Genomic DNA, 27,093 nt, shown 5'->3' on the forward strand with positions numbered 1-27,093 from the left:
GAATTTTACTTTCCTGCGATAGCTGCATACATAAATAGCTATCAGAGTGGTCCGCTGTGGTACATTGTCACATCAGAGTAACATAGAATGCTCAAATTCAGGTGTTTTTCTCCTCTACCAAGAAATAGATCGTGCAGAAAAGATTAACTCTTATCAACGTTTACCATCTCATTTTGTTAGCCAATTGCAGAGATGATAGGCTAATCTTCTTCCTAGTTTTTCCCTCAGTAAACTAGTATTGTAGTGTGTTTCAATGTGACCAAACACGGCTTGTAATTAAAGAAAGATTCTCAAAACAATTGAATTCAGTTTACTAATGCCACTCCATACGAAGAAAAATAGGACCTGCAGGAATTTACCATACGATCAAGATTAATTGGCAACGTTGACGATTTCAATTTGCGAGCCACTCGTATAGAATGAAGGATAAGTCAGCTTCTCATCTTAGCCTTTCTCGGGTAGTAGATTATTACGCGTAGTACCCGCGTACTTTAATAGAATTCAATGCAATTCCAGTTTGCAATTCGCGAATGATGACCAAAGCAAGCAGATGCGATCTGTTATTTAATGGGACCGAAATTTTCGGGGTATGGATTTGCCTATAGTAAGTGTACCCTAGTACTTAGACATATCACCAGACCCATACTAATGTATACATTGATGGAAAAGATGGCATTGTGACTTGAAGTTCTCAGTATGGCTAAGTGTAGTTGCACTACCACCAGTACGGAAACACAATATTAAAGCCCTACTAGCCCTTATTTTCGTTGTGCACATTTACACCATCGCATAATACGAGAACCTCTCATTGAGTGCATAGTCTTATAGTCTGAGCGAAACCAGGTAGGAAATCCATACTTTCCACAAATTATTTTCGTAGGTGCTGACTGTATTGCTATATTACTTTGCAATTGCACTGTCTTTGCCAGCGCGGAAGTACATACAAACGTTAAAATGAGCAAATCTACAATTTAAAAGAGTTTCTAGAGTCCGTTATACTCCAGTGCATAGGCCTTCCGATGCCAAATTACGACTGCTAATTAAGATAGAATAATTATTATTATACTATGCGGGGTGCTGGATACCTAAAAATTTGAGCAAAATCTTCAATTAAGACTGAATCTCTTCCGTTATGGTTAAATATCCCAACTCGTAGTAGTCCCTAATAGTCCCAGCACAAAAATACAGTTGCTAACATGGATATTTACAATTCTCACTCATTTATTCACTTATTCAGGCATAAAATTACACTATTATTACTGTACAAAGTTCGCCGGGTTTGATTTGCTAAAATATTATGACTACCGGCGGCGTAAAGTGTAGCGATATAATTTCATACAAATGACTGGAACTAAGAATTACAGTTTGTGACAATGACAATATGTTGACCATTCCTATTAGATACTTCAATTGAATAAATCAACGGTTCGATCGGAATTTTTTCCATTCCATTACTATGGATTATCAGCATACAAGAAAGTTTATCTTACTAGGTAATGATTCAATAAAGTAGATAAGTATGAGTAAACTTGTTTTCATAGCAATTAAGTGCATGCTGTTATGTACCTCCTTGCTGAAGTACACATAGTAGAGTACACAAATAATACATTCAGCTGTCGATACTTAAATACGCTACGGATAAGTAGTATTTTAATGAGGTAATACAGCAAACTACACTAAAAGCTGGTATAGCAAGATGAATTATATTCACATGCTTTAATGATTATCCATTGATAATTATAATCATATATTAAATTTATATTAATAAAAACTTTCAGGAATTAACAAGCGCTCTTGTATACAAAAATTGTAACCATGACGTCCGTAGTGATGTTAGTAGTCACTGTCGTAATAAATTTTGTGATTAGACAGATTAATAAATGCATGAGATATTTGCTTTAGTAATAATTTAGGTGGAAATCAGAACATAAATTTTCTTAAAATATAAGAATTTTTAAACTTGCGAAATGATACTGTAGTGATTTTGTGTCTCGTATGAGAATAAAATGGCTAAATTGATCGATGGGCTGCTCGAATAACTTAGTCAATCCAACAATACTGCAATATCCAACTGCACATCCATAGCCAACAGAGTGTGAATAGTCACCACACGATACATATCCAATAATACTGCGTTCTAGTACTCCTTGTAATAACGATTTATCTAAGTTCCCTTTAAAATACTCATCTTTCAGCTTTGAAAAATCTTCATTTCTAGGTAAACAAATAGGACAAAACTGTCTTGGTGTACCGCGCTTATACATTTTAATTTTGACGGCTACAAGTGCACGACTATGATTGTTAATTATTTGGCTTATACCAAAGTTACTCATTTCTTTATCGAAAGCTTCAGCCTGCGTTCGATTTGATTTGCAAACTTTCTTTAGCAGTAACTGATTTAAGGTACTTAATTCTTTACGGCATCTTATAACATAATAAGTGCGTGTTTCATGTATCTTCTCTCCAGTTTTAAAACTTTCAGTTACTGCAAGCAAAATAAAAGTAAAATCGTAAATTACTTCAGGAGTAATACCGTTTACAGAGCATAAAAAATCAGGCTAAATATTTAGAAAATTATAAAGTGATATTACCTTGTAAAAATTTCCTCCAATATTCTATCAATTCATCCCAGCGGTTCAAGAATGGCGATAAAATACCAATTTTGGAGTAATTGATTCGTTTTGCTGGGGGCCTAAGATAGTAATCTGACGTCAACTTCTGATGCGTTGCTACGGCGTTAATACAGCCTGCAGCTGTATCAGGATAATCTGATGGAAAGATAGGAATTCCTTGCTCCAAGTATTGTTTAGCACTCTCTTGCAAACCAATAGCGCGTGCTCCACAATAAATAAGTGATAGCCAGAATGGCATACCCCAACCAGCAGGTAAAATTAAATCCCATCCACTATTAATAAAGTCGCTTTCATTATTAATATTTATAAGGGTGGCTGTCGCACCAGTTTGTTGGATAAGTAATACAGGAATGGAAATTTTATTATCTATATCATTTAGTTCCAGTTGTCCATTAAATATTTGCATACGTAGTTTATTTAATTCATGGTCGGGTTTTTTAGCTTCTTTAACATTTTTACGAATAGTAGGATTCCATAACAACGTCCGAGCAAACTCACTTGACCAATTTTGAAGATAGGATTGGCAAGAATCTATATTTATGAAACAAATAGATTGTAAAGTGTTATTACTCCGCAGTAGTTTATACAGATTCCGTTCGGTTGCACATTAAACAAGTCTGAAATAGTGTGAAACTTATTTATGGTCATGCCTCAAAGCTCAGCATGATATTTTTTAAGCAGTACGATACCTGTAACTATCGATCGGTTCAGGTTATGGTATCTCTTCTTCAAGATAGGACGATTTAATCGGGGATCGCCTACATTTAATGCAAGAACTGAACCTCTCGGTAAAGTAGCAGTAGACGATAGGGTTAATAATTTCGTCCAGGTAGTTTCAATTTCGGATCTTTCATTGTGCAATTTGAAAGCACGATATAGCACACTTTGCGACATTGGGCCTCTTAAAGAGAATCGAAGAAGTGAACTATCATCAGCAGTATGAGAGTCAATTTCAAGCATGTTATCTTGTCTATTTTGCTGATTTATTAAAGTTATTTGATCGAGTAATTCCTGGTAGCATGATGGATGACACCATAACCATAAAGATCTATTTGGGTTACTCGTATCATCGCTTGAATCAAGGCAGTTCCATAGAAATGATACCGGCCCAATCGCTTGATAAGGATAAGAATCACAATAATAACATACCAAGCAACCTTCCACACCACCTTGAAGATAATCCATACTATCGATCGTAGATCCTAATGTTAACGATATGACAATATATACAGTACATTATTGTGTCAATTCGTCATGCATTATATTAATAAAGATATAAGATAGGAAATGGCATTTTGCAATCTAAGTTGTGTCAAGATGAGAATAACAAGGCTAACCTGTCTGATTGTTAGTTAAGCGGGCAAAAGTATTGACTATAACCTGTTGTAAACCTTTTATTTCTATACATCTATAATAGGATATATCTTGTATGGTACACTCATTCTTGCATGCTCGATAGGCAGCTCGTTTGCCTTTTTCGCAAGAAATTTCAGCAATTTTAAAATTCCATTGGTCAGACATTTTCATTCGTTTAGCATGCCAAATATGTGTTTCCAACCACTGACTTACATTGTCTTTCCTTTGAAAATTTCTCTTTTTTGAGGTACGTCGTTTTTTTTTCGTTGTTGCTGTAGGCTTGGTCTTGTCGGTTGTATCTTTGCTTATTAAGCGTTTGGGTAACCTCTTCCGATTATGGCTAGCTGCTCGACGACGCATTCTCCTGGATACAGTCTGAAATAGAGAACGAGATCCTCCTATGGTCTTAACAGCGATTTCCATCTTTTTTATTTCATCAACTCGGCTCTCAATGAAGCCTTTGACATCTAATGTTTTGCTTGCCATTTTGCTATAGAGTTCTAGGCAATGTAGGCCTTGGATGAATACTGCAAGAGAGATTGCGGAGGGGAATGATCGCTGATTGAACGTTTTCAGTTTTTGTCGATCTAACCTGGATATCGCAGTTCAATGGAAGTATCACTGCTCTTGCCGTTTTTCAGCTATCACCTGTAATCTCTACAATCTACCTTGTACCTTATGAGCTTAGAGTAAAGAATTTATCCAACTATTCCATGTCCTGCTTCTATTTCTGCTTGACTTTGCTCACAATTTATTGAAGCTAAAGCTCAGAGCTCGGTCTAGAATCAGTCAGCTCGTAGCTCACGCTAGTTCTGCAGACTATACATTAGATAACAGCAGCCGTATGCCAAACTACTATAGTAATGCTCTATTCCTCAATACTTGGTTGCGAATGGGTAGTGCATAGAGGCCAACGAAAACTTCTTCCACCTCGACAATCTTCTGTGTTTCATTCATGTCCAATTGTATAGTACAGTAGCAGCGACTGCTGAGGAGTCCCTGACAATACTATGAATTTTGCCTCTGCCGATGACGTCAGCTGTGGATTCCCATGACAGCAGTACGATCCGGTCCGGTCCGGTCCGATCCGGCTCAGTAGGCCTGAACCAGGGAGATTGTACAGTACAGTACAATGTACAGTACTTGAAACTAGAAACTACTTACAGTACAGTACTGTACTGTAGAAAAAGTGTATCCTTAGGTAACATATAGTGATGGTACGCAAAGCATTGTCCGTAATTCATATTGATCTATCGTAGTTCAAGAGTAGGAGCTCAGTTGATTGAGTTGTTTTTCTAGAGTTGGTTGGTAGTTTGAACCATTTTAAGACAGACTTACTGTAGAATGCCTTTAGGGCTAGGGGTCGAGTTTGGGGGGAGGAAAGTAGGAGAAGGTTAAGGTTTGATCTTATTGAAAAGGGATATAGAAAATGCTACGGGTTATTTGCCAATCTTCTACTGGAAATCTTGGCCGAAAAAAGAATATTAGCCTTTTGTAGCTATATTGATTGACAGTAAGCTTGTACTGGTGACATTAATTTTGCTAGGCAATTGTAATTATGGGGGTGAAATAGCAACGAATACCATGTCAGTAGAAGGAATTGCGAGCAAAAATAATGTCACCCTTGCAGAGATACTGTGTACCGTCTGAGTGCCTATGCACTGCACTGTAGCAAATGGACTGTACCTGGATTACCCTCTCCTCCATTATCCAATTTATCCCCCATAATTTCCTTGCGGATAGCCGCAGCCATTAACCATTATCGCTTAGCTACATTTTGGCTAAAAATTCCTCGAGCACAACGATGAGCGATAGTAATGAGAATAGCGCAACTAATTTTGAAATCCAGACTGCTCAACAAAGTGAAAATGACAACAGCAATGAGGTGATGATATCACTTGATGAGGGTACGGTAGGTACTGTCAGTAATGTTGGATCGATAGAAAGTGTCGATTTAGGCCAATCGACAGCAGCAGTCGCTTTGAGTATGGAGGAAAACCATTCAGATGACGAACTAACTGGATTTACTGATCCTATCCAAGTAGATCAGCAGCCAGTAATAGATCCTATCAAGGAAGTAAATGACACACAAGATAAATCAATCCAGCAAGTTTCAATCAATATGGATAATAGGCAAGAGACATCAGCAATAGCCCAAGATGATCAACCAATACTGATCGATGACAACCAAGATGTACATAATCAATCTCATATATCCGATCTTATAGATAGTAGTAGTGAAAGAGCTGAGAGCGATCATGAAATAGCAGATTTAGATGATGGTGAATTCGTGCAGGAAAGCTTAGACATGAGTCGTGATGATATCAGTAGTGTCAATGAGGAAAAGTTTGATGATCAAGAGATCGATATCACTTCACAAACGCAATCCACTGTAGATCAAACCGATTTAACATCGCCAAATACGCCACTCCAGGAAAGTGAAGAACAAAGTTACATTCGATCGGAAGACCAGAATTATAATATAACTATTCCATCTCAAGACGACCAAAATGACACTAGTTTAACCCAGCCTTCAAATGATTTCCAATTGGATCAATCGACGGAACAAGTTGATACTAATCAGCAAGATAGAGCTGTAAGTAGGATTACACCCGACGATAATATCCAATCGGATATACCGAAATCTCCTCAAAGCCAACAAGAAGATAACCAACTACACAGTCAAGACTTTACTTTCCATAGTACAACTGAAAGCAAAGAGACTCCTTCGGTTGTTCGCGTTCCATCGCAACAAAATACGATCCGTTTCGATAACGTTGTATCAGATCCATTAACGGAGTTTGCACGAGCTGCCGAACAGAGTCAAAGGTACATAGCAGAGATGTGACATTAGTACTTACGACATACTTGTACGTAGTAAATACCAAATAGTTAAATAGATAAAAACAGATAACATGATGGATCGACAAAAAAATATCAATTTACTTCGGTTATTACCCCGAAGAAAATATGAATAGGAAGTATATCATAATTAACTTGATAAGATCAATTGATCGATTAATTATTATTTACAATAAATTTTATATTTAATATCATTAACATTTTACTTGACCAATTTAGTCAAGATAACAATCTAAATGCTACCGATCAAGCCATGAGCCCGAAAATAAACCAGATCGAGAATCCATTTGTTGGTCAAATAACTGATAACTACGACCTTGGAAGTGATGTCTCCGGTATTGAATTCTTTGATAATTTACCAGTCCAAAAGGGTAGTCAACCTTCAACAAATCAAATCGCTTCAACTCAAGAACAAGAAGAGATTACATTAAGCAAGGTTGGAGTAAAACGATACTTTTACATTGCTAAAGTAACGTTATTATTTTAATGACATGTCTCAGTATATCCGCCTACTAAGTTATGTATAATAAAAATTAGTTATTGCAGACATTAACGGAACAGCAAGCATCAATGTGGATATCTTCTTCCACTACTAGGCAGTTATTGTCTGGGCTTATAGAAATTGATACAAAACATTTATCAATTGCTGGATTAGCTGTCGATTATAAAAATGTAAGTTAGATCTAGATCTAGATCATGCCTTGTCTTAAATCAAATCTATCATAAGAAATAATGAGAATGATTATATAATCTTTATTTATTGTACGCGTAGAGTGATCCAGTAAAGGAAGTGATATTAAAATGCTTTGGTGAAGGTGAAGCAAGTAAACGACAAGTATTAACGGTCGATTCAGTTACTCAGGATGAGGAAGGGCTCAAACAGTTGCTCGTTAGTATCAACGAATATATACGTTTCTTAATTTTTATCACTATGATAATTCTAATGAAATTGTCATCCTTTCAATAGCTATCGAATTGTTTCCATGCCGCGTTAGAACTTTCCGGCAGATTATTAACTAGATTCGGACAAGGTTATCAAAACGATCAACATGTTGGTCACTCCTTAGAGTCTTTGCAAGTAAAAAAATACTTTATTCCTGCGCTTGTTTTTATATTCAATATATTATACCCGCCTAATGACAAAACGACGATATTTTACAGATTTGGATGTGTAGAATTGCTTTACTTATAAAACTAAATATGTTTGGCACTGCGGAAGCGGAGATGATTGCTTTCGGTGATTTAGATAATCCAGACTTATATTTCGAATATTATCCTGAAAAATATCCTAACCTAACCGGTAAAAACCAATTTGTTGAATATTCGTTACTATTTTATCTCTTTCTGTTATCCTATTTTTATATTCAGCATCTCAACAATCTACTTAATGAACGATAATGTAGGTTGTATAGTCCCATTTGCCATGCGTATTATTCATGCAGAGTTGCCCCAGTTTACAGGCAAATTAAATGAATCACTAGATCGATTATATCGATTGCATTATGCCTGCTTAGAGGTTAGTTTATTATAGCATATAAAAGTATTTAAAGTCGCTATGACTCGCTATTACTTCTTTAATTACCATTTGATAACGATCTTATCATTACTTTTAGGCACTAAACAATATTAAAGCAGGTCTATCTGCTGAAGGTTCTGTCTTAGTAAGCGAATCAGCAGCAGAATTGTGTGATCGTAAGAAATATTTATTACTCCAAAAATTGATAATAGACGTTATCAGTTTTTATCATTGCTTTTGCTTTACATTAATTGCTATATTTAGTGAAATGATGTAGATATCAATTATCATCAATATATTATTATCCTGCTTAAAATTGTAGGCGGTATGAAACTATGGCAAAGTAGGGACTTGCGGGTTCTGTTTGGAATTGGGAATTGTTTACTTGCGTTAAAGGTTATAATACTGATAATATATTTTTAAAGCTACCGAAAAAGTACCCAATCGTAATGATAATCTTTTGAAATTTTTCAGGAATTTTCTCTTGCAGTTAAAGTATTTGAGTCCATATGTAAACTAGTTCCTGAATCTGAATTAAAAATTCTATCCGGAATTGGCCGAATATATCTACAAGTATGAAGTGAAATTACAGAATAATGCTATCGCTTATTTAGTAAAGTATTTCATTTTCAAATAAAGCCTTAGTGTCGTTTTGTTAGAGTCTAAGGTATAATCGATTGATTGTTTATTTACGCCCTTTAGCTTGGAGATGTCGATATGGCTAGAAGATATTTCAAAAAAGTAGAAAGCAAAGCGACTGGAGATGCTCGCGATGTATGCATGACTGTAATGAATCGGTGGGTACATTTGAACGCACTATCTAGCCTACATATCAGTTCGTAATCGTAAGGGTATTTGTTATACATTGGTATAGGGGCTTCTTGTCAATTGGCTTATCAGATTACAAAGACGCCTATAAACACTTTATTGCTGCTAGAAAATTAGAACCTAATAATAAGATGGTATTTATCTTGTTCATAGTTTTCACAACCTAATTTCTATTTTGAAATTCTATCACTTTTTGAAAGATATAAATGTAATAATGGTATCATCCGTGTAATGTTGTCAACTAGTCGATGCATCTTGGGTAACGTTCCTTTTTTTGTACCTTATAGGCACTTAATAATTTAGCGGTTTGCCTTGTTTATTGTGGAAAATTAAAACAGGTAACGTATGCAATAAAAAAATTGTACTCTATAATTCTTTCGAAAATAATATATTTTACACCTGTGGGTTGATAAAACTTATTCTCAGTGATACACGTTAGCTAATTTAGGGTAGTCATTTAAATTTCAATAATTATTTACCTCATCTCAAGATAGAAATTGACAATCATTGATTAATTTATCCAGGCAGTAGTTATGCTCGAAGAACTTGTATGGAAGGATCCACCCGATAATTTGGACGAAGGGTTATTGTTCAATTTATGTATATGTTATGAATTAGAATCATCTCTGAGTTTGCAAAAGAAATTAAAACTATTAGAATTAGTTGGTCGCCACAAAGGTGACGCTTTCAACTTGCAGTGCTTAAAGATTGCGTAATAAGGAAGATTCCAGACTTAATAACTAACACAAGAAATGAAAAGTGTATGACAACTAAATGCATAATTAGTCCTTAGTAGATGCTATCAAGCTTAGCAAGGAATTTTTATGATTTCAAAAAGTTACCATAGTTTTGTGTGTTTACTAATCTGGTACTTTCTCAAATATTTAGTTTAGCGCTCATTGAAATAGGTTTTTGCTAATGCTATCGACGGCTACTCTCGATATTCAAATACTTTTATCTTGCCTCTCGAAATCTTCATCAAGAATATGTTTAACAAAATTTATATTTAATAATTTACACATATTACTAACATTTAATGGCATAGCTCTATTCCTAGAATTTAGGATGGTTGCAGTATGGTACATGTACCTGTTCATGCTGTAATTAATATTATGTATAGATATACACATGTATATACTAAGATTTGTAAGTACAGCTTTCTGACGGATTAACGTTTCAGTTAAAATCATTCAATCCAAAATGATTTACTATATTGAATTGTTTAATTTATGGCGAGGATAATAAATTATTTCCATATTATTGAAATAAAAGCTCTTCTTGTTCTGTAGTCTGTACTCTACACTGATGAATTCGATCACATCAATTTATAAACAAGTCCCGCTGCTACTGTAGTATTTTTTTAACACGCTGATCGATATGTACCGTAAGATTCATATATTTTTGAGTTCCTGGTATTATCTTATAGTTAGTAGGATCTGTAATATGGTCGTTATTTTCTACGCTAAACTAAGCTTTAGAACATAACATGATACAGTTTGAGGATTAAATAAATCAGTCTAGCCAAAAACTGACAAACACTCAAACGCTGCAGTAAGTATGCGCATTTTACTTACAATAATAGCAATCCGTATTCAGCAATAGCGTAAATATTTAATATCAAAAGCCGATTTATTGATATTATTAATCCAATTTCGTCAAGGTCTTAACGCATATTGTAATATAAATCATATATAGATTTACATCACGTCAATAACATTAAGATATTTGCTGCAATGCATCAATCATAACGAGTACAGTGATCAAATCATAAATTTACATATAGCGAATGCATTTACCATAGTATGAATTTACATATCTAGAAAGAGGTAAGCGTTAATGTCATGATATAATACTTATTCAAATGTCACTTATAAGTTTAAAACCGTTTTTAAATTTAAAATCAGTATTAGCTTTATGTTATTTCTTAATACTCTCTCGGCGGCTCAAGCTGAGAGTAGGAACGGCATTAGGCATTATAAGGATATTTCAAAGGTCTATTGACAATAAAGATCACTGAAAGATCTGATTCTTGTTAATATTTATCATCAGCTAGAGGGCTTTCATTCAATGCTGACGTTGAATGAGAGTTTTGGAAATTGGTATGAGATGAGCTATTAGCCACCTGAGGCGATGGAATATTTAGATGAAAATTTGGCCTATGCAATGCACTTTCACTTATACTGCGATTAGTATCACCCAAGTTGCGTTGTCGACTTAATTTGTCTTTAATTAAAGCTACTTTATTTACATAAGCTGTGATAAGATGATTAATAGATGAAACTAAAGTAGAAACATGCTTATTTAAAACTTCTTGTAGACGCTTTTGTATCGCTTTCTAAAGAATTGATAAAAATCGATTTAGAACAATCTCCACGATACGAAATTGATGATAGACTTGGAATTACTAATTGATTAAACTTTTACTAGTTTTTAACTGATTATCGGAACTGGCCTATCATTTCAATAACTTGCCTTAATACTTTCGCTAAACCAAGAGAAAGTAGCATTATACAACCAGCTATATAATAAATGGGATTAATAGAAATAGTAATTAGAGATAAGTAAAGGATATGGCACCAGAAGTTTTCATTTATAGAAACCTTAGGAAAGTAAATTATGCAAGTAGATTTCAGGCCAGTAGAAACAGAAAAAATCACTAGTTATAACATACCTTGCACCCGTGCCGCTAGTTACAATTTCTTCATATGGTATAAAAAAAGGAAATTATTAATAGAAATGAAAATAGCAGAACAAGCTGATAGATTTAGACAACTAACATGGTCTAGAAACTCGATTATCGTCGTTACTCAATAATTACAATCACGTAATCTCTAATACCAATATCCGACTTAAGAGATAGATAACTATTTATAACTAACTTAGAGTTTCAAATGTTGCAGCCACATTTTTAATATCGGCAAGATTGTTAGTAATGGCCAAAGAAATTGTCGCTTAAAAAAAGTGAAGGCAAACAACCATAGTAGATATAAGAAAAGACTGCGTAAATATAGTATGTTTATAAAATTACAAGGTTATCGAAAGGATATGAAGCCTCCAGCTACTGTTGCTGTAGCTAAACCAGAATCCTAAAGGAAAATTTTTAATTTACATAATCATTTAATTTTAATCCAAGAAACTATGAATTAAAATACAAAAGTCACAGGCGCAAATAGTAATGAGGTCAGAATATAAATTATTTAGCGAAAGAAAAACATCAAGAGCGTCCTTTAAAATCATACAGAATTAAAATTATATGGTAAGATACATTAATCCTATATAATCACAGGATAATCTAGTCTTTTATAGATATAACATGTAGTCTTTTAGAAATTAATCAATGAAATGTTTATAATTAAGATCTCTTTATAAGAATTGACTATTGTACGAGATATTTATTAACGAAAAAGCTGTTTATATGCTCTAAACTGTTATTACCTACCCTTAATCTTGGGAATGTACTCTTACGATATTTCCACTCGAAATTATTTAGAGCCGCTTCTATATTATTTCTAGTAAAAGTATTTCAAGGGTATTATTTATTCATCTATCTCCTCTCTTAATATTACTTATTTCCTTTCACTTACATATTTCTCAGTCGATATATTAGTATATACATAATAAAGTAAAATTGCTCATTTTATTGATAACATATACTAATCATATATATTCATTACATTATAATCAGAAAGATACTCTACGTAGCCATAGAATCGATAAATTAAACTTCAACAATGATATTTGTATCTTTTATGCTTTATATTTTTCTTCTTTACAGTGATTCATACTTACACATTAATAATTAATTCGTGGTCCCAAGATATATCCAAGCAATCAACAGGTAAGCGTAATTCACTTAATACGATATTACTTAATTCGTAATCGACATCGCCTAATTTTGTACTTTTATTCCCTGTTAACGTCTAACAAATTTGAATTCAAAACTGAACATGAACAAAGGAAATTTGATAAAGGTATGCTTATTATAAAGAAAATAAATTTCTAGCATGATTTTAGTCGACACAGATAATAAAATTTTCGCTAAAATTACACAACAAGATCTATAATAAGTAAAATAAGAATGATAGACATTCTTACCGGTAAACGTAATGATAATAACTGATCCTTAATCCAAGGTATAAATACCATTTTCACTTCTTCTAGAAAGTTTACATTTTTTTTCAGTGCTTCTATCTAATAAGATCCGAAATAATTATAATTCTATCATAAAAAGATTTTGTATTTTATCCACAAATATTTTTTTACAATTTCTCGATTTAAAGTATTAAAAACTCTATTCATTAAAATTTATTACATACGGGAGTTTTAATATCTCAATTAGATCACTCCTAACAAGGAACTAGCATAACAACTGATAAAAGATACTTTTTACTATCTCCAATACTAACATTATTGTAACTGAATATTATGATACTTAAATGCCACATCAAGAACTTATAGAACCGTATCAGAAAGTTTCTTATGTGAGTAATCTAATGATGGCGTCAAAACGAACTCTGTTAAAGTATTTCTCCTTAATTTTTTAATTAATGAAATTGACCATTAAAGGAGTAAATACTAAGAATTTATAGTTAAAATAATATTTTAGTTAGAATCTATCTTACTGGTGATTTTAATGGGGAATCTTTCACAAAAGCAGTAACTGATGAATACGCCGCATCTTGCTAGTTGACAAAGCATTAAAAAGAAATTTTTACTTAAACTTATTCATCGATAAATGGAATTGATCCAGTCTGTATTGGCTAATAATTTTGCCCTCATAGGTGTGACTACAAACGTTCGTAGAATACGATCGTATAAATCGATGGTGAATAGTTTAATATCTTTCAAATAAGTAATTTCATTTTTCTTTTATCTCTACACTACTTGATACTCATATTGAATAGATCGCTTGATAAAGATGTTTTTCCATCTAACCTTTTTAAGTAGATTGGCACCTGCATCCGTATTACGTACTTTATCAATTAATTGTTCACCTAGCCTGACGACTTCATGAATATTGTTTTGTGAATCCTCTGTCAAAGAGAGTCGAGATTTTAATCTAAAAATTGTAACGCATGATAATAACATCTACAAGTATGATATATCAGATCCTGTAATCAATTTTTACCACGACTAAGAATGCTTTTTCCTTGTCTTAGGATCTCTGCTAGTTCTTCGCTATAAGGTAATAAGGTAAGATTAATCCATTAATTATTAAAGAAGATCTATCACTAATAGAAATGATTGGCATCTTTGTCATTTATACCTTTCCTTGATGCTACGAACAACTGTAACGCCATCTTGAAACACCTATTTTCGAATAAATAAGTAAATATCTGAAATCACTTCATATAGTATGTATATACACTCTGGCAGGAATAAATATATATATATATATATATATATAACTATCATTTCCGATAATAGTTACAGATCAGATTATTGATTTATTACTGCATAATAGTACAGATCGCGATATAATAACTTGTTAAATTTTGTGATAGTATCACAAGCTAGAAACAAAAATAAATATAGCATATAATCACAGAAAGGGATTAAATAATATTTCTCAAAAGTAACAATTAGAAAGTACTACTAAAATTTCGAATGGTTCAGAAATTACAAAACGTAAGATTCCCTTGTTTCTTAAAACAAATTCTTCATGTTTAATGTATCGAATACATGAATAAACGTACAATTAATTAAGGATTATCAGTAGAGGCTTAATAAAAAGGGCGATAATGTTGTGCGTGTATAGTATAATACCGAATAGACATACCATCTAAAAGTAATACGTAAAATTATCATCCAAATGAATAATAATTGGAGAATTAATATAATAATTAGTCTATCTATGTCTGTATTCGATGAAAATTATTAAATATTTAAGAAGGTAAGTAAACAATTTTATCACTAGAGTAATACGTAGTATTGATATTTATATTTTAATTGACTTACTTGTTTATCAAAATATTTATCGATAATTCTTTCCACCTATTGAATAACAATATTAAATGAAGCAATAAATATTTGTTCAGAAGTTAACATTGACAATGGATATCTAATTACAACTGTAATTGTGACAGAAAAGTAATGTTCACGATATTAACTAGTTTATTTCACTATTTAAAAAGTATCAAGGTTAAATTTAGAAGTCGCAATGCTAGATGTTTTAATTACCTTTTCCTTTAACAATTTAAAGATATCACTAGCTTCTAACTGACGTAATAACTCCGTAATCTCTTCTAATTCTTGATCATTTAATTCCTAAGATTGATAAGGATAAGCACACGAAAAATTGGAATATATATATATAAAATAGAGGCTTATTGACTTAATTTATAGGATTTTAGCCAGAATCCATATTAATTGCTTCATTGAGAAAGTTTCAAAAAAAGAATATTGATACTTACGCTGACATCCTTAAACTGCTTCTGACATTTTTGGAATAACTCCTGGATCATAGTTATTCAAATAGAAATTAATGTCACCAAGGAATTTAGAAATAATTTTGTTTTGATGAATATTTTTATAATTATCTTAAATTTGATTAATGATTTCATAGCTATCCACGTTTACTTCCTAATAAATAAAATAATATAAATTCTAATAATAAAAAGATGAATCTTTAACCCGAACAGTTTGATCTTCTTCGATCTCTTTTATTAGAGACACAACTTGATGTACATCACGATCAGATCTAAACGCTTGAGCAAATCGCCGGCTACTGGCCAAGAGTTGATTATCTAGGGAATTATTTTTAATGAAATAAATATTTTAAACCTGGCAGCTATAATTTTATCTTGACAAGAATCTTCAATACTTCGAGTTTTACTACATAATAGCACTAGCAATGTTATCCAGCTTTTTTCTTCTATATGAATGCTAAACTTAGAACTTAAATATGCGCATAAAGTAAAATCTAGCGCTAATAAAGTCACATCAACATGCAAAATTACATGTCTTTAATCCAGTGCTTTCTTGTTTATTCATTCTAAAAGTACAGAACTAGCGCCAGTACTCGCACAATCCAATCAGTCTGTAAATTTACGCGCATTTAATCCTAGCAATTTCCGATTATTGATCCCAAAAGTGCCAAACTTCGCGATATAGTAGCACTCATGATATTATAGCTGTATACTAACGTATAAAATGAACGTATGAAATTTAACTGCAGCATTTTCGGATAAGAAATTTCAGAGTTGTACTAGTAGTTATCAAATTAACTGAGAATTTCTGTGGCTTCAAGTTTGTCATACTGTACAAATTAAGGTAATTTATAATACCTTTATCTTCAATAGCAAGTTTTAAAGCGCTTTCACTAGCTTCACGACTTTCCTGTAGTGTCGACATAACTGTTTCATTGCTTATAGACAATACAGGAAGGAAAAAAGAAGAGATATTTATTTAAATCAAAGGGTAGCAACTAGAAATACGGTGCATAGTATTCACAATTAGTTGCTATAACCAATCTAACCTTGTTATGGATGTTAGCCATTTTTCAATTAAATTTTTACCATTTAAAACAGTTAAAACACGATTCCAATGCTCTTTAATGTTAGACTTGGTCAATTTCCAGCGTCTAGCGTTAACATCCTCCATAATCTGGTCATCAGTCGTTATTCCTTCATCGGAATCCTAACATATCCAACAAACATTGGAGACGATGAACCAAATCAATTTATATCAGGTGATATAGTAGAATAAAAATGATACACTTTCGTATTTAGCGACTATCAATGATAATTATTTCGATTCGAAAAAGATCAGTCAATGCGAATATTCTTTACTGCAATTTGCTAGAAGATGAATTTCTGTTCTTACTGGGACTACTAACTGATAGTTTGATTCTATTTCATCTCTCAAAGGATATATTAAAATTTCCTGCCACCTTACTGCATCAGCAACAAAACTATACTCTTTAAAGCTACTTTCGATCCGTAAAGAACGATCAGTCAATGCGCATATACTTTACTGCAAATTAGTCAGTAGATAGATTACACTGTCTTTACCAGGTCTAGTAACTGATGGTTTGATCCTACTTTATATCTCAAAGGATATATCCAAATTTCCTGCCACTCTATTACGACAGCAACAAACTTTACAGGTACTAGGACGCGTAAGCATCCTAAGGTCCATTCTCTTAATAAGTATCTAGTTCATTTTAAAATCTAAGTTCTATATGATTTGACATTACCAAAATAGTGAATAAAATCACAAAATTTGTTGATCCTAATTGCATCTTGAGCCAAATGGATATTTCGGTATAGAATAAGATTAATTCAATATAGACTTTGTATATGATGTTGCCTCTTGCAATAAATTAATTGATCGATACAGATAATAAGGATGAAAATGAAAGAGTCAAGTTGAAACCCTAAAGTATACGTATGCATATAGGTTGGAAAAAGTTAAATTGCGACTAAGGTATGATGAAACTGGAATCTCCTTCTTATAGAAAATGGGTCTCTAAATTTCATCTCTTTACAGTCGGGGAGATTTTGCATTAGTACAGTAGTTTCATTATCACTGCTAAATCATAAAAATTGCCATGAATCAGCACTAATTTTCCATAAATATTGAATTGCTTTTGACAAAGAATACCAATACTAGCCGCACTGTGCACAGAATAGACCACTCTAAATAGGAAAGAGTTGCCAATCAAGAGAATTTATCATTATATCTGATTAAATTAGACGCGCATTAGGAATAATCATTACATCAAGAACTGAACTTCTCCGAGGTAAGGTTTTACCGTAGTCCATTTCAATTTTAGAATGAGATCTTGGGTCAAAAATTCCAATGGAGTATAATTTAAGAGTATATTGATAGCTGTAATGCTTCAATTTCAATTTTAGAATGAGATCCAGGATAAAAAATTTTAATATGATCCTGAATAAAAATTCTAATGGAGTATAAGTTAAGAGTATATTGACAGGCGCAATACCTCAATTCAATTTTAGAATGAGGGTCTGAATGCAAATTCTAATAAAGTATATAGGTATGTGTAATGCCTAACTTTTCATCGTCTTCTAGGATAAAAATCATGAAGAGCAGGTAATGAACGTAGTTTGGCCTGGGTAATTAAGTGAGCAACCGATTTCGACTGGAAAATCCTATTCCAATTTTTATAGTATTTCTGGCTTGGATCTCTAATGAAAGTACTACAGTACTTTAGTGCACACGAGAAGAAGATTTTCCATCATCTTTAGGATAAATATCAACCAAAATGATGATAGAAGAAATTGAACTACGACAATGAAAGTGAACACGTAATTTAAATGAATGAAAAATCTCATCTAATGGCTTGGAATCGTTACCGCCATATTTAATTTAAGACTCGTTTTCCGTTACTACAATGATCTTATCATAAGAATAGACGAGAGCTTCTCGTAACAAATTCTCGATTAAAATTTCCTTGAATTAGATAGAGAAAATAAGGATAATCTTATAGCAGAGAAATTGATACCTCAACCAGCAGGCTTAAAACCGAGTTAAATCTTCAGTTTTATGGCGCAATCGAGGACTCTGATAGATGCAATAATCTATCCATGTAGAATAAGAATTTTATTCCTTCCATATTGGATAACAAGTTTAAATTCGTTAGCTTAAATTCTGTAAATTTGTAGCAGCTTGAATTTGAAAATTAATCAGCAGCAATTTACTAGAAAGGAGATATTACATTCGCTAAGTGGATTTTTTACCCATTTTAATCCAAATGTATAATGTCTAGCTTATAGCAATATGGTAATTCTAATCTCCTTAGCACTGATTGAACTTGTCCATTTATCCTATTAGTTTACTCGGTTGGACTCGCTACATTGGAGGAAAAATGAATTTTCCCACGGTCTCTAGCTTAAATATGGAAGAGATGTACAATTATAGGGCTAAATTGAATGGATAAATCTCCCTAACAAAGTATATTAATTATACTCTACCATGCTATATCGTTTTCTTCAAGCAGCTACTGTACTTTTAACGAACTTGAGATTATTATCGATCGGATATCCAAGTTTTAACTACAGCTGGTTGAAAGAAAACGTATATTCTATCTCTTTACTACACTCATGGCCATCAAGTATTAATAATGACCATGACATACTGTTCCTTTAGGCTATTGATCTTAGCTCAGGGTTAATTCGTCTAAATCATAAGTTGGCATACTAATACAAAGTCTTTAACGTTTTCTCTTCATTTGAACTTCTCCTAGTCGCCATTAACACCAAGTTTCATGAATACAAGGTAACGCTCTCTGATAGTTAGCCTGGCTTCATTAGAACTATTATAATCATGGTTAAAAAAGCCAAGAAATTGAGATTGACTTCAAGCCTGACTATGATCAGGAAATTTTTTGCGCGTAACTAGATTTTCTAGCTAGCGGTAGCAGTCAGTATTTGTACATAGCTTACCATTGCTACTTCTCTACTCCTTTAAAAGTCTTGATTCTGTAGCAGATACAAAGGTGGTGAAAATTGGGGCACTAAGAATAATAATCATGGCTTTAAAAGGCAAAGAAACGTAGATTGACTTCAAGCATGGCAACGATCAGAAAATTTTCTGTGTGTAACAAGATTTTCTAGTTTGCTGTAGCAGTCAGAATTTATCTATAGGATACCGTACCGTAGCTACTTCATCTCTACTTTAAGAGTCTTAATTCTGTTTTAGATGTAACTAAAAAGGGTGGCAAAAATTAAGACTCATTTTAAGAGCAGACGGACTGAAAATAGTCCCTCTATTTTTGGCTATAATACTGATAGTGAGACAATCAAGATCACTCAATGAATAACTTTGAGATTCAAAAAGAGCCAAGCTATCAAAATATGAATTGGCAATATCATTACTTTTGTATTGGCTATCCAGCGTATATATTTAAAAGAGAAGCAATGAATTCATCAATATCTTTCAATACATTAGAAAGAAAGATAACTCGATAACGGATATAGGGTAGATTTAAAATAATTAATTTTGGATTTATTTATAGTATCGAATAGTGAGGAAGAAGAAATGGCTAATTTTACGGATATGGAGAAGTTTAAGGAAAGCACAAGTAGATCTATCAAAACTATTGCATTCCCTGCCGATATAGAGTGACTGAATCATCATTACAATAGCTCAAAGATCAGGAAGCTTGAAAAGTGAGAGAATCAATTGGTATCAATTTATGGCTACTGGTATATCAAGCAACAGCAAGATTATATGATTGATTTCCGTCATTTATACTCGTATTGAGTTGATTACTCTTTTCCTTACTTTACAACGATCTTCATCTACATTCTTGATAGCAAAAGAGACTATGGCATCAGTTGTATCGGCTGCCATCTTGGATAGAATCGGAAACGAGTAATTAGACCGGGTAATTCTACGAAAATCTCATCCAGTTCTTTACTCTTTAATTTTACCGTGATTGAACCCGAAGGGAAATTATATCAGGTATTTCTGACTTGCGCGTATGTTGATGATGATTACAGTATGTTATCTTCTTGAAGAACAATCAAGACTAGACATTATTCTAACCCCATCGATCCTATTTAATTATAATTAAACACATAGAGGTGGATATTAAATTGCAATTAAAGCAATCTTGAAATGAATGATTGTTAACATCAGTGATTAATTTACATACTGTGCGTAGGACCGGCCCATATGACAAATTCAATACTCCATATTTCCATTCAATAGAAATGTGTTATTTTGCCATCATCGACAATGAAAACATTTACTAGTTAAACAGTGGTCAATCTCGATCATATCGATCTGTTTTACTTCATTTATACAACAAATTAATCTATTATGTCTTGTTGACTACCTCAGCTCGAGCACACAATATCACATTGATCTGTTATAGTTTATTCATACAACAAATTGGATCAATTTGCTCTTTCTTCTGACTATATCGGCTCGAGTGCTTTTTTTTACCTTTGATAGTTAGTATTATCCTACTCTTGTACGTAATTGAATAAACATTTGAAAATACCATATCTCCACATTTAACTGGCCGCTGCAATGTTAATTATTGATGTTGTTAACGAAAATCTAATGGCATACTGATCACAACGTGTAGAGGATTTAAAATACAATCTCTCTGCATTTATACGGCCATTGCAATCTTATTGATATCGTTTACGGAAGTCTAATTGCGTTCTAATCATACTAAGCTGTGAAGAGCAAGTTCAAATACAATCTTTCTACATTTGAGGTGAATATTTCAGATACTGTATGACAAGTGAAATTATTCAGAAAAGTCTAATCCCCAAAATCTATAATTTACCTATTATCCACTTTCTTACATATTTAGAATAAGACTCTAACAGAATATACGGTATTCCATCCATTGGGTTGCATTGTCGATGTTATCGATTTGCTCCGTTGTAGATAGCAAATACAAAATTAATTTTTCCTGAGGAAAATTTTTATCATTTCATTTATGGTTAGTATGACAGAAATAAAATTAAAATGCTGGCTTACCAAAAAGCATGCGATGGCAATATTTTGGCCATTTTAGAACCTATTAGTAGGCTATTAGAGCCTTTCCAGAATGCCTTGTAACTTTTTAATGATAATAGAAACAAACAAGTAAAACTAAAACCTCTACAATACTCCATAAAGTATTTTTGCACATCAGACAGACTTTAGTATAGTGATCTACCTATCAATAACTAAGTTATCAACTACGATATTTAAGATAGAGACGTTGACCAAACGAGACGCTTTCTAAAATTGGTCTAGTCTATCTTACGATTTATATTGTATCTTAACTGTAGTCAGAAAATTAGAGAAGCTATAAAGCTATAAATACGTTGTAGAATTATACAAACGAGAAATAACTTCGATTTAGCTCTTAAAAATATACAATATTTATACCCGTCTTTGCAAGTGGATTATTTCGAGACATGGTCACTACCCCTAGATAGAATTTGGAAAACCCAATCATCATCACATCTATAAACCTGTTCAAAGGTTCTATACTAGCTAAAAATTCTATATTTGGCAAGAGGTATTCTCAGATTATTTTCGAACTAACTAACTTGTCTGAAAGATACTCCATATTTCAGCCGAAATTAGATAGAGAATAAGTCTTATATAAGAACATGGAAATTATAATCATAACTAAAAAATCTACATTTAGGAAAAGATATTCTTAGATTTGTTTCGGACAAGCTAGCTTGTCCAAGAGATGCTATATACTTTAGCCGAAATCAGATAGAGAATAAATCTTAAGTAATGACATTGAAAAATATGATCATAACTAAAAATTCTATGCTTAGGAAAAAGCATTTTTAGATTATTTTCGGATAAGCTAACTTGTCCGAAAGATCTTGTATGTTTCAGCTGAAATCAGATAGAGAACAAGTCTTAAATAGAACATGAAAATTACAATCATTACTAAAATTCTATGTTTAGGGAAAGATATTCTCGGATTACTTTCGGACAAGCTAACATGTCCGAAAGTATTATACATTTCAGCCGAAATCAGATAGAGAATTCGTCTTAAGTAATGGCATGAAAATAATAGTCATAACTTAAAATTCTATATTTAGGGAGAGATATTTCTCAGACTATTTTCGGATAAGTTAATTTATCCGACAGGGCTACATAATTCAGCCGAAATGAATTAAAGAATAAGTCTTGAATAATGACATGAAAATTACAATCATAAAGGATTAAAAAATGTATTAATTACTATTGGATAGCTAGATTATCCTCATCAATACAAGACGTCTCCGCCTTCATTAATTCAATTCTTGAATATCATTAGCGCATATCTATAATTTACATTATAAGTAGGTATTAGTCATGATTTCCTATTTTGTAGATTTATAATGAAATAGTAATGTAAATGTTAAGACTATAAATTGATTTTGCTATCAATCAAAACGAAAGCGCCTTAAATCTTTAATTTTTCGACGCCATGAAAGCTAACCATAACGGCATACTGTAGTGTATTTAGTTTTCACTGCAGTTTTTTAGACATGTTCTTGAATATAGACATTTTACTATGTTCCGAATATAGATACCTCTACAGTCTATTTCAACTATGCTCAAATATAGCTTGTCATATTAAGTTATTTATAGCACCTATAGTTTCCGCTATTTCCTACAATCATTTGCTATTATATAGCCTGTTTATGGTATATGATGTATCTAATTCTATAACCCTGTTCTCTACATAGGTTCTCTTTCTAAAACTATAAATACTGATGATTTCTGCCTTAGATTCTTTCAGTTGCACTTGTTAGTGTTAGTATCTACACACGTTACTTTACGACAGCTTACACACTGATCTATCAGTAACTACCACACTATATCTAGTTATTCTCTACAATAAATATCTCTCTTTCTAATAACTCCTCGTGTTATTATTGTGAAATGCCTGAGGAGTCCACGTCCGCAGACTCTTCGAACTCTCATCACAATTGGCGATAAGGATGACGAGATTGTGATGGAGGGTTCGAAGGGTCAGCGGCCATGGACTCCTTAGGCATTTCACAATAATGATACGAGAGGTTATTTGAAAGGGAGATATTTATCATCATCGACGATATAATACGGCAACGATTTAATAAATTGAATGATATAAATTTATTCAATTGAAGCCCCCAATAAAATCTATATTAAAATTTGGAACAAAGCTTACAATATGGCACAGACAAGACCCATATGTCTGATAAATAGATGATATTCTCATGTTGATGAGAACCATCGTGTGGCACTTTATATAACCAATGGCTACGTGTATTTATCGTAAAAAACGGTTCTCAATAATCTTCTCTGTAGCATTTGCTATATTGTTGAATCTGTAGTATATTTTACTTTGATAGCCATCTAAAGTTATCAATTTTAAGATAGTCTAGTCATTTAAGATTGTAGGGAGTCTAAAATCTAGCTGAAAATCGTAGTGATAATTATTGAGCCTTTTAAAACAAGGTTTTTAAAGAATTGAAAATCTCGTCGAGCCCATTTACTTATTACGTAAGTATCGCAATATTGAACGCGATATTGCCTTTGCAGCTATGACTAAACCTAGACTGGCGATTAAAGAAAGATTTTGGATTAATTCAGTACGTATGAAATCGTAAACAATACCATCACTGTAACTATATAAAATACTTAAACCAGTAATCAAGGAAAGAAGTCAGTAATAAAACATTCTACTCGTATAGACTGATTATTATTCCAATTAAGACTTTCTATGATTGAAGATTTTGTCTAAACTTGTTTGCTGATCTTTATAGGTGTATCAATAAAACTCAACTCATGAGTAATGTATAACTACAATAACACGTAAACTAGTAGTCAAGAAAAGAAGTTAACAGTAAAGTAGTCTACTCGTATGGACTGATTATTATTTCCAAATAAGATTTTTAATGATAGAAGATAGTGTCTAAGCTTATTTGCTGATCCTATGGGTGTATAAAGATAGACTCATAAATAATGCTACACCTATAACTACAATAACACATAAACTAGTAAGCAAGGAAAGAAGTTAGCAGTAAAATAGCCTGCTCATATGGACTGATTATAACCCTGACCCTAATAATTATTATCCCAAATAAGACATTTAATTATGGAAGATAGTGTCTAAGCTTGTTTTCTGGTCCTATTGGTGCATAGATAAAGCTCAACCACGAGAAATATTGTCATTCTAGCTACAAAAACAGATAAATTAACAATAAAAAAAAAGAGTAATCAAATAGCGAACAAATTGGTGCTCCAGAAATTGAATTCAAATTTAGCGATTTCTCAGCGGCAAATCTTATTTCATGATAATCACAGAGTATCAGTTAGTATCTTGGAATTGATATACTTGTCTATTTACAGTAAGATTCAAAAATTAACGTTGGTAGATATTGACAATAGTATTTATAACCTGATAAAATGATACAATCATTCTTGATAGTCAATTGTAGGAATGCAGTTTTTAAAAATTGGAATTGAATACAATTTTACTAGAGGCATTAAAATTCAATTTCTCCCAACCACGGCCTATTAAAAATTTTAAAATATCTCAATCTGATGCTCTGTATATACTACATATCAATTCAATGCCTGCATTTGTACAATATCCAAGTATTTTTAAAGTAGTATTACGAGAAGTGAAATACCAGTGTGCTTTATCATATAATATTATGATATTTTATGGCATGAAGGGCATTTATTAAATCTTACAACCGGATTTCCATAAACATATTAATTTTAAATAATTCTTGTATAACAATATAACATATACAAGTCATTTCCTGAAACAAATGATTGTTACGCATTTGAATAAGAGAATATAACATCTAAAGTCTTCTTAATATTATTAAACATTACCAATTGTAATATTCTCCTTAGCTAGATGTCAGTTAAAACTATTTTACTATTATATAAAATATCAGAAATGGAGAATTAGAATATTTATGCCATAAAAAACAATGGAAGATAGCACATATGTTGTTTATGACTTCTTCTATTTTAGAGCTAGTTCTCTATAATTATTTCGAGTGTACTATTCATGGATAGTCATTCTCAACTTCTTGATTTACAAACTTATCTAGGAAAAATGAATTAAACGTGATATACTAATTTTCAGGATTATCAATAGAAATTTAGCAGAAATTCTCATAACCATTCTACTGAAAGATTAAAAATTTTGTACTGCGATTGCTTCATGTCCTAGCCTAAGAGTTGTATCTACATTCAATTCCAGTAATTTATCTCTGGTTTCTTATATTAGTGTAATACTCAGCACTTGTAAATAATGTCAATGATGCAGTTGTAATGTAATAGTAAAGAATGATTTTTAATGTTGATATACGAACAGAGCCTAGATAATAGGATAAGCAAAGAATAATTACCTTTTACCTTCATATATAAGATAGTAATTGGCAATTAATTACGATACCCTAAGCCTATTTATTTATATACTATAGCCGATCTACAAATAGTGGAGCTCTGCCGTAATTGCCATTATTACTATTTCTAGGCGCTACTAATAAAGTAAATACCGTATCAGCATGATTACTTGACAGCTATGACAATGATAACAAGATTTATAGTAAAATAATCAATTTTTAAGGACATTTGCAGAATCCTAACTAACATAATGGATAGAAAATTAAAATGAAACAATACTGTAGCATTGCTAGCACTATAGAAACTATCTTTATGACCACTCATGATTTGTCCAAATAGAGCATACATTAATAGTTTCATTTTGAAGCATTTTTATTTACGATGCACGGCTTGCATTGCATGATAGAATAATATTGAATCTTAATTTTATTGACTTAAATAAAGGAATAATGTACGCATCTATTAATTTTAGGATAAAGGAATTCGGACCAAGATTTTAGCTTCATATTTCTGAGATATTCACTATAGTTATCTACTAACTTGATAAAATCGTATCAAGTTTGTATTATAATTTAAACTCCACCAATATTATTATTTTAATAATTAAATGTATCATTACAATAAATGCTTAGTCCAATAGATATTAGAGGAATCTTAGCTCGACACTTTAATTTTAGAATCAGATTGGATTCATGCATATATTCTATTGCATAGATTCATTCAGTCTATGTATATCCTGAAATACGGTATAGCAAGTAAAATAATGTACATTAGATTACATTTCACAAGATATCTACTTCTATTTGCTAATAAGGCTATAGCATTTGGTATCATCCTAAGTACTTTGTGGTAATCCATTCTTTTATGTAGAACCTAAATTTTTAATCCTTTAGTAATTTAGACCGTTTTATAAGGGAACTATAGTTATTCGATTATTTACCAAATCAGATAGGAATTTCATGCACTCATTTGTAATGGATAGATAAGTATTTTAGGTACCGTCTGATCATTCTTTAGCAACATTGGTAGACCTTTCAAATGGGATATGGCTTGATCTCTCGA

At 32.2% G+C, this 27,093-nt stretch overlaps 3 protein-coding genes across 3 annotated transcripts; 1 reads left to right on the plus strand and 2 right to left on the minus strand.

Annotated features, from left to right (window-relative positions):
* Nucleotides 1-1,937: 1,937 nt before the first annotated feature.
* On the minus strand, nucleotides 1,938-4,475 carry TRIADDRAFT_57961 (uncharacterized protein; the record flags this gene model as incomplete). Its single annotated transcript, XM_002114261.1, has 5 exons — nucleotides 1,938-2,485; nucleotides 2,592-3,164; nucleotides 3,323-3,644; nucleotides 3,783-3,835; nucleotides 3,971-4,475. 5 exons carry the CDS (start codon nucleotides 4,473-4,475, stop codon nucleotides 1,938-1,940), a joined length of 2,001 nt encoding a protein of 666 aa, XP_002114297.1.
* Nucleotides 4,476-5,793: 1,318 nt separating this feature from the next.
* On the plus strand, nucleotides 5,794-9,911 carry TRIADDRAFT_57962 (uncharacterized protein; the record flags this gene model as incomplete). The annotated part of the gene is made up of 14 exons (XM_002113943.1): nucleotides 5,794-6,818; nucleotides 7,071-7,287; nucleotides 7,389-7,523; nucleotides 7,624-7,740; nucleotides 7,819-7,929; nucleotides 8,013-8,151; nucleotides 8,255-8,367; nucleotides 8,465-8,543; nucleotides 8,690-8,763; nucleotides 8,842-8,940; nucleotides 9,070-9,164; nucleotides 9,242-9,329; nucleotides 9,483-9,533; nucleotides 9,720-9,911. The coding sequence occupies 14 exons, from the start codon at nucleotides 5,794-5,796 to the stop codon at nucleotides 9,909-9,911; spliced, it is 2,535 nt and encodes an 844-aa protein (XP_002113979.1).
* A 1,316-nt stretch (nucleotides 9,912-11,227) lies between these two features.
* On the minus strand, nucleotides 11,228-20,514 carry TRIADDRAFT_57963 (uncharacterized protein; the record flags this gene model as incomplete). Its single annotated transcript, XM_002114262.1, has 17 exons — nucleotides 11,228-11,448; nucleotides 11,664-11,713; nucleotides 11,867-11,894; nucleotides 12,631-12,704; nucleotides 12,985-13,115; nucleotides 13,291-13,386; nucleotides 13,818-13,877; nucleotides 14,131-14,228; nucleotides 14,324-14,373; nucleotides 14,462-14,505; nucleotides 15,154-15,189; nucleotides 15,376-15,462; nucleotides 15,609-15,650; nucleotides 15,829-15,941; nucleotides 16,482-16,561; nucleotides 16,673-16,833; nucleotides 20,446-20,514. 17 exons carry the CDS (start codon nucleotides 20,512-20,514, stop codon nucleotides 11,228-11,230), a joined length of 1,440 nt encoding a protein of 479 aa, XP_002114298.1.
* Between the last annotated feature and the right edge of the window lie 6,579 nt (nucleotides 20,515-27,093).

Source organism: Trichoplax adhaerens, genomic scaffold (assembly GCF_000150275.1).
Source record: "Trichoplax adhaerens TRIADscaffold_7 genomic scaffold, whole genome shotgun sequence".
Taxonomy (NCBI): Eukaryota; Metazoa; Placozoa; class Uniplacotomia; order Trichoplacea; family Trichoplacidae; genus Trichoplax; species Trichoplax adhaerens.